This window comes from Mustela nigripes, chromosome 3 (assembly GCF_022355385.1).
Source record: "Mustela nigripes isolate SB6536 chromosome 3, MUSNIG.SB6536, whole genome shotgun sequence".
Classification (NCBI taxonomy): Eukaryota; Metazoa; Chordata; class Mammalia; order Carnivora; family Mustelidae; genus Mustela; species Mustela nigripes.
In genome coordinates, this window is record NC_081559.1 from 3,783,341 (window position 1) to 3,802,172 (window position 18,832).

Consider the following 18,832-nt stretch of genomic DNA (forward strand, 5'->3'; position numbering starts at 1 on the left):
AGTAATTTGACAGTGTATAAAAGCCAAAGAGTTTATCTCAGAACAGAACAATGGTTCAATAGAAGAAAATCTATGTCACACACATTAAGTGTAGATTAAAAGAGATAAGTATGTAATTATCTTAATAGATGCAGGAAAATCACTGGATAAAATGTGATATTCATCAAGAGTTCTAAAAAATCTCTGTAAACCAGGATTATAAGGGAATTTCCGTAAGATCACAAACCTACAGCAAGCATTACCTTAGTAAAACATTTTACCTGTTAACTGTTTTACTTCAATATTGTAATGGAATTCTTAATCGGTAACAGAAGAAAAAGAAATAAGCATGAACCTTGGAAGAGAATCAATCTCTTCTTATTGCAGATATGATAGTCTGGAGAAAATAAAAGAGAGTCTGCATGAAGCTGGAATCAATAAGAGAGTTCAGGAAGATCTGTATTCAGACATCAGTAGTATTCCTATTGACAAGCAATAACCATATCGTAAACATAATAGAAAAAATATCTCTCAGAACAGCACTAAAATGCAAAAAGCTTTTTTACATACCGTGGCTTAATTTATAAGAACTCGCATTTATTCATTTATTTTGTAGGAAGTTTCTATCTTTTGACCCCCATTACTGATTTTTTTTTAAAGATTTTATTTCTTTATTTGACAGAGATCACAAGTAGGCAGAGAGAGAGGCAGGCAGAGAGAGAGGGGGGAAGCAGGCTCTTCGCTGAGCCTGCTTTGTGGGCTCGATCCCATGACGCTGGGATTATGACCAGAGCAGAAGGCAGAGACTTAACCCACTGAGCCACCCAGGTGCCCCCCATTACTGATTTTTTAAAAAATTCCAGGATAGTTAACATACAGGGCTAAGTTCGTGTCAGGTGTACAATGTAGCGATTCAGTAGTTCCATACGTCACCCAGTGCCCACCGCAAGTGTCCTCCTAATCCTGTTCACCTGCTTCTTCCACTCACCCTCACCTCCTCTCTGGTAACCATCTGTTTGTTCTCTACAGTTAAGAGTGTGTTTTGTCTTTCTCTTTGTTTCCCCTTTGCTTTGTTTTTTAAATTCCACATACGAGTGAAAATCATATGGGTTTCTTTCTCTGACTGGCTTATCTGGCTTAGCATTATACTCTCTAGCTTCATCTATCATGTTGCAAATGGCAAGATTTCATTCTTTTTTATGGCTGCATAATATTTCATTGTGTGTATACAGTATATATTTATACATAATTTATGTAGTGTATATGGTATATATAATATAAATTTATATTTATATATTATATATAACTTATAACACATAACATAAATTATTATATTTAATAAATTATATAAACATAGCACATATTTATATAATGTATATATATTTGCCACATCTTCTTTATTCATTCATCTATCAGTGGACACTAGGACTGCTTCCATAGTTAGTCTATTTAGAAAATGCTGCAATAAACACAGGGGTGCATATATCTCCAGGGATAGATTTAGGGAAAGATATGCTGTAATTTTATGGGAAGCTTAAAAGCAGCACTGAAGAACATGGAAGACCAAATAAATGTATCATTGGCCCTTGAAAAACATAAGTTTGAGCTGCATGGGCCCACTTACATGAATTTTTTTCTATAAATATATTGGAAAATTTTTTGGAGATTTGTAGCAATTTGAAAAAAACTCACAGATGAACCACATAACCTAAAAGTATGTGAGAAATTAAGATAAAGCACTTTTAGAAAGTGCTGATTTCAACAAGAAAATCTTATCATCTGAATTTCACGTATGGGCTCTAAATTACATTTCCAATAATGACATGACATTTGCGACATTTTGTTAGGGATACTCATTGCAATAGGCAATAGTCATTTTTCAATGTCAGCTCAACTCTTCATTTATTAAATGAGACACTGACCCCTACGATGTCTTGGGCTCTGTGTTAAGCACTAGAGATGAGAAGATGGATGTGCTTAAGCAGCTCTCAGTCTTGTGGAAGAAGCAGTTAAGGAGGTAGACGCATTACTTCCAGTCACTTCCCACTAACTTCCTACTGTACTCCACTTAGAATTGACCAAACTTATCTTGCTTTCCCAAATCCCTTCCCAAGCCCAATCTTTATTACACATCAATATCCACATAATAACCCAAACTAACACCCTGAGTCATCTCTTTTTTCTCACTTATTTCATATCTGTTCACTCATTACCTGTCAGTTCTTTGGCCAAATGGCCTCACAACTCCACCCCATTTTCTTTCTGTCACAGCCCAGCAGCCTGTTTCACCGGCTGCAATAATGTCTAAATGTCCCCATGCCCCAGTTTCCACCTCTCCCTCACCATCCTCCACATTGTTCCCATCAAGTCTCTCTCTCTGTCTGTCTCTATCTCTACCTCTTTCTCTGGAAAGACTTTTTATTGTCCTGGGAAAGAAATACAAGGATCTAAAGGAGATGATGTGATGAGCTGATGGTGTGTTGAGCCACAGAGAACCAATGAGATATTAATTTTTTCCGAAGTAAACCCCACAGATATGAGGCAAGTTATAAGGACCTGGTAAGTATGAAAGGCTGCTAACTATTTCTGTTTCTCACTCCCATATCTTTCCACTGAGGCGGAGATCACAGATTAGATGAAAGAAAATAGAACTTTCTTGAAACCAGACAAAGACTCTTCTCATTTTTTAGCCACCAACATACTTCTTGGCTATCCATACCCACTTAGGAGCCCACTCAGCAGCTGAGAGTAAGATCTATGTTCTCGTTGAAAGTAGCCAACCAGAAGATTATGGTAAGAGAGTGCTGAAGACCAACCACGTGCCAGTACTTGGCTCTAGATCCTCATTTTTGGGGAAAAAATAGAGGGAGAGATAGGTATCATTTGGGCAAATCTTTTGTCTTTCAGTCATCTCTGGAAAAGGCAGTAATGGAAGCCTAGACAGCGTGTGGTGGCTTAGTGTGAAAACCATCTTCTTTTCCAATTATGAACATCTCATTGGTAAGTTAAAATGGATGTCTGTGAGGTGGCTTGGATCAGTAAAAGGCAATCACTCGATGTCTGTGAACTAAAATGAGTTATGTACTAAGTTCAGATATCTACTTATCATTACTCAAACCACAATTTAAAATACAAACATGAATTGGTTTCAAGCACAATTGGTGTCTAACTGCTGAAAAGTGGATTTGTTTTGTCCCAATCTGCATGCTTTTGTTTATTACACCATCTTCTGCAGAATGTACGTAAAAGTGTTTCAAAAAGCAAATGTTTGCAGTAACAAGTTTTATGAACTGTCTTGGTTTTGGTTAAGTATGGTTTTGGAAAGCTTCCAGATCACACTGGATCTAGACCAGAAGCGACGGCTCTCCTGTGGGCATTCATCTTCATGTGATAGGGACAGCTAACTAAAATAGAGAAACAAACAAACAAAAAACAAAAAAACCCACAAAACCTGTTGGCAGAATGACACAATTCTCCTACTTTTAAAATGAATATCTGCCCAATTTTTTCTTTACAACCACCATGACACGCCCAGCAAACCACGGGATAATGAAAGCCTACATGTGACTCAAGACATCCTGATATCCTCTTTCTCAGCTAACACCTGTGTCTCCACCACTTTCCCAGTGGCATGGTTAGTCATCACACTATAAGCTGTAGGAATCCATCTTCCTTCCTGGTCGCGGCTGCTTACACTGGGATTGGCAGCTCCTCTCTAAACTTCTGCTATCGTCCCAGGCCAGTGGAGTCACAAGCCACATAGAGTTCCCATGTCAGCTCCTGGACATGGATGATTATGCGGCAGTTTTCCAAACCAAGCATTGAACTTGACCTCTCATCATCCAAACAGTTTAGCTTTTTTTTTACCTTTGGCACATGACAGCTAGTTTGGGTGTTAAGAAAAATAAAATGTTTCCAGTCTCTAGCTCAGTTCTCTAAATTCAAATGATTTGAGGAAAGGAAATAAAGGGGCAGGAATGAGAAAATTAAATACTTTCAACCTTAGGAGAATTATCTAATATTTCTTTGCCTATATTAGATAAGGGCCAGGTTGTCCTAGACAGAAAACTAGCTCTGAACATATCCAGATAGGTTTTCAGTGAAAACATATATTTACACCACTTTTTGGCTTAAAAACCTTGGATTGCTCCCCATTGCAGAAGTCCAAAAAGCTCAGCATGGCTCTCAAGACCCTCATATAACCTCCTCTTAATACTTTGAATGCCTAGCTAGTTTGAAAATAGGCATTCTCTCATGTTCCTACATGGTTTTTTTTTTTTTCCTTCTCCATATGTGATTACCTTTCTTCCCTTCTCTTCTCTTCACAGTCCCGAATCATCCTTCTAGAAACAGCTTAAATGTTCCCAACTTTGCCAATTATGATTGTAGACACTCCTCTCATGGTGCTTACCCCACTGCATTATAAATATTTATTTGTACTTTTGTCCCCACTCTAAATTGCAAGCTTTTTGAACATCTATACCCTCCTCATCTTGTATGTTCAGCAACCAATAGAGCCTGATGTTCAAATTCATAGGACGAAGCCAATATTCAGTCAACAAACATCTATGGAATAGATACAGTATACCCCAAAGCAAATTATATGAACCTCACTCTCAAAAACCCAAATTGTCATTCAGAATAAAAAAAAAACCCTCATATGTGCACTAGACACAAAGTCATTATTATATAAAGAAGCTCTGGAATACACTTCAAAGAGAAGTAGCATTCAGAGAAAGGACGAATCACTATGGACTCAAGTAATAAACTGGTAGAGAAGACAGTAAGGAGGGAGACCAATCTGGGCAGCCTTGGATAAGAGAAGAGAAAGGCTTGGAGGAACACACACAAAAGGATTCATGAATGGACTTTCCGTGGATGGGATCTTGGGTTGATCATGCTGGATTCCATTTTAGTGTCAAGCGCACGGGACAAGGGATGGCGATGCACACCGTCCACCTTCTGTTGTCTATTCCAACTTCCGCAACCAACAAAACCTCGACAAATAATTCCCTCTCCATCTTCAACAGCACAATCTGCAGGTCTCCAAGTTTCTGAGATAGAAGCATTGTGACACTGGCATGCGGTCATTAGCTCAGATGAAAACAGATCTGAGGTGTGTGTGCAGGGGGCTTGGGGAAAAGAACTGTGAGTGAATGCCCAACTGGCTCCCACCATGGACAGCAGATGACGTGCATGGTTGAACCCTCCACTCAGCTCTTTCTGAGTTAACACCAACCGGTGACACCAGGTTGTTTTCAGGTCAGAGGTTGAGGTCACCCCTTCATGTCTCTTTACGTGTGGTATACAGAGGGGAAGGAAGAGGAGTGAACTGAGAAAGTAGCGGGAGAAGGTAAGATCTGGCAAATTCAGAGCAGATCAGCAGTTAAAGCAGTTTTCTTCCCCCTCTCTTCCTACTGCAAAAACTTTTCTAATCCTCTACCTTGTCATGTCAAAAATCTCACTCCACCTGATACTCAGGGCCAACTACAGAATTTTTGCAGCCCGGGTGAGAAGGAACTCACCATCCTCTCAACTTTTGAGGAGCTTTCAGCTCTAGCCCATATTTTTGCTCAGGCAAACCCAGACAAGAAACACTTTGAGGAGGAGGCCATGGCAAAGCAGAGAACAGAACTTGTGAGATGTGGCTACACTTGCAAGCGCCCCCACACCCACGGGGCCTAAAACACTTATTAACAGAATAGTTACCCTGGTTGGTGAAAAATGCCTCGTGGGTTGTGGGATTGTTAACCACAGAGTTAACGCCAAAACCCTGAACACAGCCTTCTAACTGATGGAGAATTTTTTTCTATTATCAGACAATCTTGCTGATGCCTGCTTTCCCTTACTTCCCAAACACTAGTTTTTGAGGAATGGCCACAGAAGTTCCTCTAAGTTAAAAACCAGAAGACAGGAGGTGTGAATTGTTTAGACTGTAAGCTTCATGAATTCCTCCAATAACATCACTAGTGCTTAAAATGTGACCAGTAATGGAGCAAAGACTTATTCAATATTTGCTGACTGAATAATCAGATTGCTATGTAATATTTATAAAAGACAAGCCCAGCACAAAGTGACACAAAGTATGCAAATGAATAGATGAATTCATTTACCACTTGGAAAATGGTAGCAAAAGAATACCACACCACAAATTTCAAGATGAAAAACAGTAAGTGGATTGAAGAAGGATATTTTAAATTGTTTTTTTAAAATTTGGTTCACCAACATTGTCTTGCATCCATATTCCCTTTGACATAGTAAATATTTATTTATTTATTTATTTGACAGACACAGAAATCTCAAGTAGGCAGAAGTAGGCAGAGAGGCAGGCAGAGAGAGAGCAAGAAGCAGGCTCCCTGCCGAGCAGAGCGCCCAATGCGGGGCTTGATTCCAGGACCCCAGGATCATGACCCAAACCAAAGGCAGAGGCCCAACCCACTGAGCCACCCAGGTGCCCCTGGAGTGAGCTTTTTAAATCAGAGAGAAGTTGATGTTATACCCCTGCTCAAACCTGTCAATGGCTTCCCATTACACTCAGAATAAGATTTGGATTCCTTGCCAAGTCTCCCCCAAGCTTCTCTACAAGACAGCTCTCACACACCTCTTTGATCTCTTCATCTCTTGTTATTTCATATTTTAGATGCAATCCACAATTTGTCTAATAACTGTTGAGTTTTGTCCACTTAGGAGACATTATTTGGATTTTTTTCTGATACCTCATTTTATGCTTTCAATTTTTTTTACAGATTCTAATTTTTTTTTATTCTTTTAATTTCTTCTGCACTCTATTTTCACTTGTAGTGGTACTTTTGAAATTTTACCATGCATGCATAACATCTGTGTTCAATTTCCCTCAGTAGCATCTATGTGGTGAATTTTCAATTTTGCATAATAGTTTAGCTGGGTATAGAATTTTAAGTTGAGGGATATTTTATGCCAGCTCTGTGAAGAAATTTACTCTTCTCTCATTTCTGTTTTAAATTTGGCTTTGTTTGCCTCTCATTTCTGTGTAGGTAATAAATTTGTTCTCTCTTGTTACTTTTTGGATCTTTTCTTTCCTCTGGTGTCCTTCATGCTTGAGATCTGTATTTCTAGAATCCAAGAATGTATGACAGTCCCCAGTGCAGCTCGTACTTGCAGTTAAAAATTTTTTTGTGATTCTATAATTTCTTCTAATGTGATGAGCTTACCTATGCAATTAAATGTCTGTTCTATTTTACCTAGCACTTCTATGCATTTTTGTTTGAACAGTTTTTAAATTTATCTAGAAATTATAAGTCAATACTGAAATTATGGACTATTTCAAAATGAACAATAAAAAGACTACATATTAAGTCTGTTCTATTTTATCTAGCATTTCTATGCATTTTTGTTTGAACAATTTTTAAATTTATCTAGAAATTATAAGTCAATACTGAAATTATGGACTATTTCAAAATGAACAGTAAAAATACTACATATTAAAGTACATTAAGTACTTCTCAAAAGTATATAAATTCATTTATAAGAAAAAAAGAGAAAGGCTCAAGATAAATAAAGCACTTGAATAAAGTAGTTAGAAAAAGAAGAAAAAATTAAACTGAAGAAGACAGACAGATACACCCCCAGATTGGTATGTGATATATGACCACTACAAGTGTGTACAAAGATATGGAGCCAGGGCTCTTACCCAAATAGGAGAGTGTAAACTGGTATCACCATTTTGGAAAACAATCTTGGCATTACCTAGCGCAAGTAGAGATGTACATACTCCATGATTCAGCAATTCCACTCCTAGGTATTGATCCTAGAGAATTTTATGCATGTTTCATGCACCAGGCAGCACACACAGTTCAGTCCAACATCAGTCCAACATTGTTTCAAATAGTGAATGAATACTAGAAGTAACCCACATACACATTGACAGTACAATGGATAAGTCACTATATCTTCACACAATGGAATACTATGTAGCAATGAAAATGAATAATCCAAGAATGTATGACAGTCCCCAGTACAGCTCGTACTTGCAGTTAACCCAGATCAATATTAGGAACAAGATTAAGTGAAGAAAGAAAATTATCAAGAATAAATATACTTTGATCCCATTTATGTAAGATTCAGTAACTTGCAAATGTATACACTATGTTTACTAAGGATACCCACATATGTGGTAAAACTATAACAAAAACAAAGAGATGGATAAATGCAAAAATAAGATTTGTGGTTACTCTGGATGGGAAGAAAGCAGAGTGGAGTTGGAGAGAGGGGGCACAGGAGACTCTAAGATTCTGGTAACCACTGGGTACGAAGTGTCAACAGCCAGTCTTTCATTTGCATATGTATGGATAGATATCTGGAATGACACTCACCAAATATTAATGTTGTTATATGTAGGCAGTAGATTTTGGATTATCTCATATGGTCTTTGCCTTTTTTTCTGTATTACTTTAATTTTTTATTATGAATATGTGCCATTTTAATTATTATTATTATTATTATTATTATTATTATTTAGAGAGAGTGCCTACATACATACATGAGGAGGGAGGAACAGAGAGAGAAGAGAGAAAATTTTAAGCAGACTCCACAACACAGGGCTCAAGCCCATGACCCTGAGATCATGATCTGAGCCAAAATCAAGAGTCAGACACTTAACCAGTTGAGCCACCCAGGTGCCCCCATTTTAATTTTCTAAATGTCATTCTGAGGGAGAAAGAAGAAAGTTCTTGTAAACTGCATATCTGTGTCTCCTTAATTCATATGTTGAAGTCCTAACCCCTAATGTGATGCTATTAGGAGGTGAAACCTCTGGGAGGTGATTAAGTCATAAGGGTAGAGCCCTCATGACTGGGATTAGCATCTTTATAGAAGATAACCTAGAGAGTTCCCTCCCCACTGTGCCACGTGAGGTCCTGTGGAAAGACAGCTGTCTCTGAACCAGAAAGCTGAATCAGACACCGAATCTGCCAGCACCTTGAACCTCCTTGCCTCCAGAACTGTGAGAAGTAAATGTCTCTTATTTCAAATCTACCTAATCAATTGTATTTACAGCAGCCTCAGCAGGAAAGATACAGTGAGGAAGATGAGTAAGGAGGAGTCTTGTGATAGAAAGCCCAAGAACAAAGATCTAGCAATCAAGCCCCTACGTATTTACCTAAATGGGTTGAAAACTCATGCCCATCCAAAAATCTGCACATGAATATTAATATCAGTTTTATTCATAATTGCTAAAAATGGATCAACAAACTATAGTACATACATACAGGAGAATATTGTTCACTGATAATAAGAAATGAGCTCTCAAGTTACAAAGAGACATGCTTAAAAGCATATTATTAAGTGAAAAAAGCCAATCTAAAAAGTCTCTAGACTATATGGTTCCAACTATATGACAGTCTGGAAAAAGCAGAATAGAGAAAAACTAAAAAGATCAGTGGTTGCCAGGAGTTTGGGGTAAGGAAGGGAAGGATGAACTAGTAGAACAGAGGAGATTTTAGGGCAGTAAACCTGAAGTGGTGGATATATGACATCATGCATTTGTCAAAACCATAGAAGTAGACAGCACCAAGAGAAAGCCTTCATGTAATAAGTTAATAATAATGAATCACAACAGGTTCATCAATTGTAACAGATGTACTACAGTAATGCAAGATGTTTCTAATAGGGGACACTGGCGAGAGGCAGGTGGAGTGAGAGTATAAGGAAACTTTCTGTACCCTTGCTCAGCTTTTCTATAAATCCAATACTGCTCTAAAAAAAATAGTCTATTGGTTTAGGTGTGCCTGGGTGGCTCAGTTGGTAAGCATCTGCCTTCAGCTCAGGCCATGATCCCAGGGTCCTGGGAACGAGCCCCACATCGGGCTCCCTGCTCGGCAGGAAGCCTGCTTCTTCCGCTCCCACTCCCCCTACTCGTGTTTCTTCCCTCTCTGTGTCTCTCTCTGTCCAAAGATAAATAAACAAATAAATAAATAAATAAATAAATCTTAAAAAAAAAAAAAAGAAAAATTGTCTATTGGTTTAAAAAAGAAAAAAAAGCCCAAGAATAAGGCATAGCATTCTTGCTATATCTAGTGCAGGTGTTTCTTTTTAGTAAATCCTCAGCTTACCACATTTTTAGAATTTTTTAATGCTTCTAACACCCCTGGGGTAATATACGAGTGTGATTTTCCTCCCACTGCTGAGGAAACTGAGGCAAGAGAGTGTACACATCTTGCCCTGGGCTGTATGGCAAGTGCTTCCAAGAGTCAGGATTCAGCCCGAAGTAGTCCTTGCTTCCGGCCTTGACCTGACCCTGCCTCCTCTTAAAGGTGCAAAGGTGAGCTGGACGTCAGTGTTCAACTGGATGTGGAAACTGAAGACCTCAGCTGCTCTGTAAAGAACTAAAACAAATCTGCTTTACGCTGGTTTAATTCCCCTGGAACTTTATTGTTTGCTCTTTTGTGCTATAATAGTTAACATGCATTGCATTTAAAATCTCAGAGGATGGAAACGTTCAAACCAGACAAGCACAGTGTCACGGTCTTTTGATAGGAGGTTGTTTTTCTCTTTTAATTCTTGGGGAAGCAGAAGATTTTTTTTTTTTTATCTTTCTTTTAGTTTCTTTGAGTTTATTTCACTATTTTTCTATTTTTACACTAAGATCATTGATTTACAGTTTTTCACTTAAAAAAATCATAACAAAAGGTATATATTTCCCGCTAGGCACAGGTTTAGCTATATTCCACAAGTTTTGACATATCATAGTTCTTCTATAATTTAACCTAAAATATATTCTAACTTCGATACTGATTTCTTCTTTGACATATGTTATGCAGAAGTGTAGCAGTTAATTACTAAGCATTTAGGAAACTTCCTATTTATATTTTACTAACAATCTTGCTAAATTCTCCAGAGGTTAGAGGAAATATTGAATATTATTATAATCCCAAAGAAATTTGTTCAAACAAATTTGAACAAAGAAATTTGTTCAAACAGGATTTATGTTCAACGAATGAACAATTTTGGTAAAAACTCCATGTACACTAGAAAATAATGTATGGTGTAATGTACTATACATTTCAATTATTTTCTTTATGCTCACTAATTACTTCTTTTTTTTTTTTTTTTTTTTTTAGAAGATGTTGTTTTATCAAAAAGACATTTAAAGAAAACCAAAATAAACAATAGTGGGAATATGATATATTAAAAAGAAACATACAATGCAGGTTGTTTAGGTCTACAACCATAGTTGACAATGTTCTCTATTACTATTTTTTATTGTATTCTGAATTAATACAAATACCCGAGAAATATAGCTTATAAAATAAAGGGAAGAGCAACTCTTTGGTCAGTTCAAAATATCTTAAGCAACCCAACTGTTTTTCTGAGTTCCTCGTTTGCAGGAGAACCACAGTGGGTACCGGAGGGAGTGGGAGGTCAAAAAAGGAGGTCAGGCTTTCACTTCAAAGAGCTTGTGACCTGCTTAGATATACCCAGCACAAAGGAGAAGCTGGTTATCTTGCAACCCACGCCCCGTGAAGGAGGATGCAGATTTCCTTGAGGCACTGGGACATCCACAGGTCCTCCAGGAAAGACTGGGAGCTGGGCTGGCGTGAGAAGGATGGCATTGCATCCTTAGCCACGCAGAGAGGCTCAGAGCCTTTGAAGAGTGAGTTTGGTAGTTTGGGACTAGGAGGTCTATTCTTCTGGGGCAAGGATGTCGAGGAGCCTGGGGCAGTTTGTTGGGAAGGGTCTACAGAGGTAAGACGCTGGAGGGCCAGTGACAAACACAGAAGAGCTTTTGCTTGAGCCAAAATGTGAATGCAGGTTCTTTTTTTTTTTTTTTTAATTTTACTTATTTTGACAGACAGAAATCACAAGTAGGCAGAAAGGCAGGCAGAGAGAGAAGGGGAAACAGGCTCCCCGCTGAGCAGAGAGCCTGACGCGGGGCCCGATCCCAGGACCCTGAGACCATGACCTGAGCTGAAGGCAGAGGCCCAACCCACTGAGCCACCCAGGCGCCCTGTGAATGCAGGTTCTTGAACTCCCTCAAAATCTTATCTCCAACCCCCCCAACCAAAATGGGCTGTAAGTTTATCCTTGATTTCACCTAAGAAAATCCTGTTCTTTTACCCATCAATAGCAAAAACCATTTATTGGAAGCCTACTTTTTTTTTTTTGCCAGAATAAAAACTCCAGCCTTCCTTAGAATAATAAATAAATAAATTTACTTATTTATTTATTTATTTATTATTTTTTAATTTATTTATTTCCTTCTAAAAAATAAATACGGTTCATTCCCACTTACGCGAAAAGATGTGACATTGAGAAAGATTAAGTGATTGCCCAAGGTCACATTTTGAGAATTTTAAACTTCAGATTTTCCAGATACCATGAGTCATTCATTTTACCCATCTGTGTCCCTCCAGCCAAGTGACCTTAGGACCTTTGCTTCTAGGCCAGATAACTATGACTGATACGCACACACACACACAATACACAATACACACAGACACACAAACACACACATAATACACATACACGCATTTTTATTTTAGGCTTTGGGGGCCAATCTCTGCCACTAAAGCACAAAAGCAGTCCGAGTCAATATGTAAATGAAGGGGCATGAATTTTGTGGAATTTTCATGTCACAGACTTATTTATTTTATTTTTATTCTTTTTCAACCAGGTAAAACTGTAACAACCATTCTTAGTCATGGGCCCTCAAACAGGCAGGGACTTACTCACATTTTACTTGTGAGGAGCAATAGCCCACCATTGTTCTAAGTTTATTGATGGGAGCCCTAAGCTAATGAAGCCAAGGTTAAATGTCTTATCTCTGTAAGAGACTGCTTGCTTTATGCTGTGAAAAATCCTGTTATGTTGTCAACAAGCTATTCTCCCAGCTGGGCCATGTGTTTTGCAAATCTGTAGGGGATTACAAGGGCAAAGACAGCTCAGTGCAATTCATACAGCAGGAAAAACAACATATATTTCCCTTCCACAAATGCTAGTAACTCCCAGCACACTTCTATGATAGTCTAGGTAAAATTTTCTAAAAATGTGTTCATTATAACTTTGGGGTTTTAAGAATGCCTCACTGAGAGATGGCACATGCACTTTCCATGTTGTCTAATACATTGGACAGACACTCGGGAAATAACACAGCAATTCACGTTCAGACTTCAGTATGTATGCTAGCGCCTCTGAGTGTAACTCAGTATTAGCCTGCCCTTAATTCTCTAGATCCCCGTTTCACTCCCATTCATTCATTCATCCCTGTAATCAATGAATATTACACTCTGCTACGTATCCAGTCTTGTGGCGGGCGCTGGGAATTCAAAGCTGAATATTAAAGTCCCCAGTTTGGGGGAGAAGACAAACACATAGAAATTTCACCCATAAAGGCTATACTAAGTGCCACAGTACAGCTGTGTTGCAGATGTTGTGAGAACACAGACCGCAGGCAGAAGAGCTTTGCCTGGGCAAACTTTTGGGGAGCTAGAGGCTGGAGACCTAGAGCTAGGGGCCAGAGAGTACCAAGGAATCTTTTGGAGGAGGTAAGATGTGAGCCAAATCCGGAAAGATACATACAACAGTGGGGCCTCCGTCCAAGATGGGGCAATACCAACTAAGTTGTTACTTGAGAGAGCAAGGCAAGAGAGGACGAGCCGTGAACATACAACCTTTGAAATCCTTGTTCCAGCATTGTCAGATTTGAACACAACGAGTCAACGGTCACAAGAAAATCACACATGTCCTCTCATTCCTCCCATGTACAGTGTATTTCAGTTCAAAATTTTGTGAAAAACAAACATTTCTTAATCAGATAAAATAGAGCATAAAACGATAAGAGAATTCACATTTTCCCTCTTAAATCTGAACTGAAAATAATATAAGGGTACATATTTGATTTTTTAGCTGAGTTGAAGACACATAAATCAAAACATTTTTGAAAAAATAGAATGCATTCTCACCTGAAGAACTTTCCTAATTCTTTTCAGATTGTGTATTAAGAGCAGATTTTTCTCTTTGGAAACGCGACCTAACTGTTCGTCCAGTTGTATTAGCAAGTTTTGAAGAAGAATTGTTGCCATGGTTTCATTGTTGGAAGCCGCCTCCCTAAAAAACAAAAGTGTTATTGCACAGCAGGACATAACTTGGTAAAATATCTACTATTTTACCATATAAATTTTAAAAGAGATCGATCTATTCCACAGTGACAAGCATTTAAAGGCTTTTACAAATTAAGTTGTACACATCAAAGTAGACTCAACAGCACTAATCATTGGGGAAGTGCGAGTCAAAATGTGAGCTACCACTTCACACTCCTTCAAATGGCTTTTACTGAAAACCCTACACGACAAGTGTTGGTGAGGGTGTGGAGAGACTGGGACCCCTTCCACAGCCACTGTAGAAAACAGGATGGAGATTTTTCAAAATATAAGCAGAAAATTATACACAGCAATTCCCCTTCTGGGTAGATCCTCGAAAGAATTAAAGGCAAGACCTTGAACGGATATTTGTACATCAGCGTTCATATTAGCTTTATTCACAATAGCCACAAGGTAGGAATAGTCCAATGTTAATAGGAAGATGAATAAACAAAATGTGGCACATCTATAATAGAATATCATTTGGCCTTAAAAAGAGAAGGAAATTCTGATTCAAGCTACATGAATGAATCTTGAAAAAACATGGTAAGTGAAATACTTCAGCCACAGAAGCACACATACTGTGTGCTTACATGGACGTGAAGTGCCTGGAGTAGTCACAGGCAGAGAGACAGAAAAGAGAAGGGGGTTGCCAGGCCTGGGGTAGAGGGAGTGAAGAGCTCTTGGCTAATGAGAGCAGAATTTCAGTTTGCGGAGGTGAAACAGTTCTGGAGACAGACGGTGGTGATGGTTGTGCGGGAGGGGAAATGTGCATGATGCCCCCAAACTGTACACAGTTTATGACAAATGGTTAAAATGGTAAATGTTATGTTATGGACATTTTATCACAGTAAGACATAGGACCACTCAAAACAAATTAATTGTACAAGATAAACAGAGCTTTAAAGAATGATTTTAAAACATAGTAAGAAAAAATATTTACACTGAGACTGTAAATTGAAAATTGAGATAAACCATAGGTTCATTTTGTGGCTTTTTTTTTTTTAGAATATTGTATTTATTTATTTGACAGAGATCACAAATAGGCAGAGAGGCAGGCAGAGAAAGAGGGGGAAGCAGGCTCCCCGCTGAGCAGAGAGCCTGATGTGGGGCTCGATCTCAGGACCCTGAGATCATGACCTGAGCCGAAGGCAGAGGCTTAACCCACTGAGCCACACAGGTGCCTCATGGCTTTTTAATATTTAGAAATTACTGGGATTGGGTTTACCAAAAAACCAAGGCCCTAGAAGCATTTAGTTTTCATCTACAACAGATGAAACCAGAAAGAACAATGATTCTCTTCCTTTGAGGAAGTTTTTCAAATGCTTGAAGAAAATTATCTGAAAGAATGCATCTCTGGAGTCAAAGGCAAATGAAAGAATGAATTCACAAAGAGAGAGCATAAAGCACTTGTACATCAACCTCTAGGGAAAATACAATAATGCTTGATCCTACCAGTCTTGATTTTCAATCCATTGAGCCAACAGATGTCGAATTTCCATAGGAAAGTTGTCATCATAGAATTGATCTACTTGCTCCAAAAATTTGATTTCTAATTGTTGGACTTGATTCCACTGAGACATGCTATAAACGAAGACATAGAATTAGAGTTTAAAAATAATGTTAATAACGGTGGTACATGTTTTTCTCCCATATATTTTTTTTGAAAGATTTTATTTATTTGATAGATAGTGAGGGAGGGAGAGAGAGAGAGAGAGAGACAGGGCAAGAGTGAGCACAAGCAGGGGAGAGGCAGAGGGAGAGGGAGAACCAGACTCCCCACTGAGCAAGGAGCCAGATGTGGGGTTCGATCCCAGGAACCTGGGATCATGTTCTGAGCCTGAGGCAGACTCTTGACTGACTAAGCCACCCAGGCGCCCCTCCCTTAGGTTTCAAACAAAGACAGTGTTGTCTATTAGTTAAATAACTAAAAAAAAATTTATTTTATAGTCACCTTATATAAGAAAACAGTAAAGAGAAGATGTTTTCAATCCAAAGAGAAAGCATCCTCAGCTTTTTCGTAAGTCATAACTAATCAAGGGGGAAAAAGTTCTGTATCCCCAAAGCATGTCCTGCTTTGCTCTAACAGGAACTCCAGAACTTTCTCCAGAAAGCGTTCATCCGGGGGTATAGCTCAGGGGTAGAGCATTTGACTGCAGAATGCGTTCATCCCCCAACACCTCTGATCTGTCGCACAAATCGGTGTTCTCAACAAACTCCTTTCTTACCCCTTGTTCCCTCTGCACTCTTGACTTTGAGCAGCCTGAAGGCAAACTGTGCCTTCTCAGACCTGCAGTAGACTTTCTGTGTGAGGAGCACCTTACCTGTCCAACTGCCCATCGTTTTTCTCTGTTTCAGAGTTGCCTGGCTTCCCGGGTCATACTTCTATTCCTAGACCTCCAGTCAAATTTGGTCTTAGCTTTATGAAGAGTTTCGTGCATGCATTTCTGTGGGCTCTAATTCTTTCAGCTTGAAATCTCTCTGAATCCATACATATCTATGTTTCTCCATGGGATGGTCCACTATGACTGGGCAGAACTTTTAAGGTCGACTTTTAATTAGTCTCTGGTGTGTGACTGACAGCAGTTAAACCCTCAGGTTAACTGAGGAGGAAACCACAATAGGTACGTGTTTGGCAGAGGCAGTCACAAAAAACCAAAAGTATGTGTTTCCCCACCTTATCCTTCTCTCGCCAGTTAGAAGCTTTAGACATTTCCGAACTCGGGGAGATGAATACAACATCTTGAAGTTAGGGTATTTTACTTTTTCCAAAGTCGAACTTCTGATAGTTTTATCAGCAATTTTAGATAAAAGGACAAAACTTTTACATGATGAATCACCATAATACCTCGGCCTGTCTTGTAGGTAAGTTAAGATTTCCCTTTGCCTACAGAAGGGCATGATAACCGATTTCGTGTAGTTCACATCCTCAGGTTTCAAAGGGAACCACTCTGGGGCACAGTCTCCCTGCTCTAAATCTATAGAGGAACGTTTTGCTAAAAGAAAGAAACCGGGAAAAGAAAATTTTATTTTCATTTCACTATATATCTTGAAGACCTGTACACGCCGCATTCTTGGCATATTGTGTTTCTCTCAGCAAGTGCTTGTTAAATGAGTGGCAATTCTGATGTGGCTGTGCGTAGGGCAGGCGGAGAGTTAGTTTTACTCCAACTTTAAAAAATGAGAAAAAATCCGAGGGACCAGTAAACAAAAGGACTCGTACCCAAGATGCATCGCTCCTAAGGACCGATCTGAGGTCTCCCGAAACCAGACAGAGCTGTCTTTGCAGATGCTGGATATCTGTATCCACCTGTCTACACGGGTATCTGCCTGTACCTGCAGATCACACAGAATTGGACCATTTGCCCCCATGCTACCGTGACATTGCTGTCTCCTGTCCACTTGCTCTCCACAACGGTGAGAGCACATGAGCTGAAAACACCATTACAGTCATTATTGCTAATTTTTCTTAAATCCTTGCTGTGATTCGGATGAAAATCTATTTTCCCACTGAGAAGTAACTGGACGGAACCTGTCCCCGAGTTCGGTTCATTACTCCCAGGACCTGGGTCCACCTCCCAGAGAGCGGAACTTGAGGCTGAAGACGGGAAGGGTAAGGGGTGCGGCCCAGGGCACCCCAGGTCACCCTCCTCTCTGTTGAAGCCTCTAGAAAGGCCTTGGTCCTTCCTCTCCCTTCCTCGCGCTCTGCGGGGCCCGCCCTCCGGGGCCGCTTCTCCCACCCCCGGACGGCGACAGCGCGTGTCTCCGGACACCGGGTGCCTGTCTGTCGTCGCTGAACGTCCGGCCTAGGTAAAGCGGCATTTCGTCCTGCCGTCGGGGAGCGGACAGCGCCACGCGGCTCTGACGTGCGCGGGAGCGGACCTGCCTCAGCGTCCCTCCTCCTCATCCAAGCCGCAGCCACCGGCCACCCCAGCTCCGGGGTTCTCCCGACCCAGGCGCCCCGTCCGCTGCCCGGCCCGCGGCTCCCAGGAGCCGCCTGAGACGCGGGGTCCCTTCCCGGGCACCGCCACCGGCGTCCCTCCCGCCACGGATGCGGGGTCTGAGCGCCAGTGTCCCCGACACCTGCGCCCCCTGCGGCACCTGCGCCCCCTGCGCCGGGCGTCCGTGACCTCGTGCCCTCGGGGCCGCGGACGACCCGCCGCGCGCGGAGACCCAGGGCGCAGCGACCGTCCCGGCGCAGCCCCGCGGCCCGCACAGCGCGTCCGGCCCGCGGCCCGGGAAGCGACGGCAAGCGGGGGCCGCCCCTTACCTGGCTCCGCGCCGTCCCGTCGGCGTCCGGCCCCGAGTCGGAGTGGCCCTCACCGTCCCCGGGACGGAGCCGCTGACGCCATGGCCGTGGCGGCATTTGCATGTCCCCGCCCACGGGAGGCTTTCCTGTGCGTCAGCGCCCCGGGCCGGGACTTCGCGGGGTCGGGTCCCGCCCACTCCCCGAGCCGGACGCGCGGGCGCGGGCGGTGGGCGACGGGGGACTCCGGCCCTCCCTCCCGCAGCCGCCGCTGAGACCACCCCTGGGACTGCCGTGCCCGGAGCTTCCCGCCTCCTGCTCCCAGGCCTGTCCCGCTGGAGGGACGCGGCGCCGGGACCCACGTCCCAAACTCTCCGACCTCCCGGGGCTCCCGGTCCTGCAGGGGCGGCTCGCGGGGCGCAGGACCGGTCGCGGGAGGGTCGGGCCGCTGCGCGCGCCACGCCGGCCCCCGCGCACCCCGCGCGCCCCGCGC

General features: G+C 41.3%; 1 protein-coding gene across 5 annotated transcripts in view; it reads right to left on the bottom strand.

The window, feature by feature from the left end:
* STAT4 (signal transducer and activator of transcription 4) overlaps window positions 1-18,832 on the bottom strand; it is a 100,099-nt gene that overhangs the window by 80,547 nt on the left and 720 nt on the right. For 3 of the 5 annotated variants that reach the window (XM_059393082.1, XM_059393084.1, XM_059393083.1), the window contains 2 exons: window positions 15,549-15,677; window positions 13,917-14,061 (listed from right to left, as the gene is read on the bottom strand). In XM_059393082.1, coding sequence (XP_059249065.1) covers window positions 13,917-14,061; window positions 15,549-15,676 — 273 coding nt within the window. In that variant the 5' untranslated portion in view covers window position 15,677. Of the gene's footprint in view, window positions 1-13,916; window positions 14,062-15,548; window positions 15,678-18,363; window positions 18,801-18,832 lie in introns of those variants that run through there. The other 2 variants (XM_059393085.1, XM_059393081.1) reach the window with 1 other exon arrangement.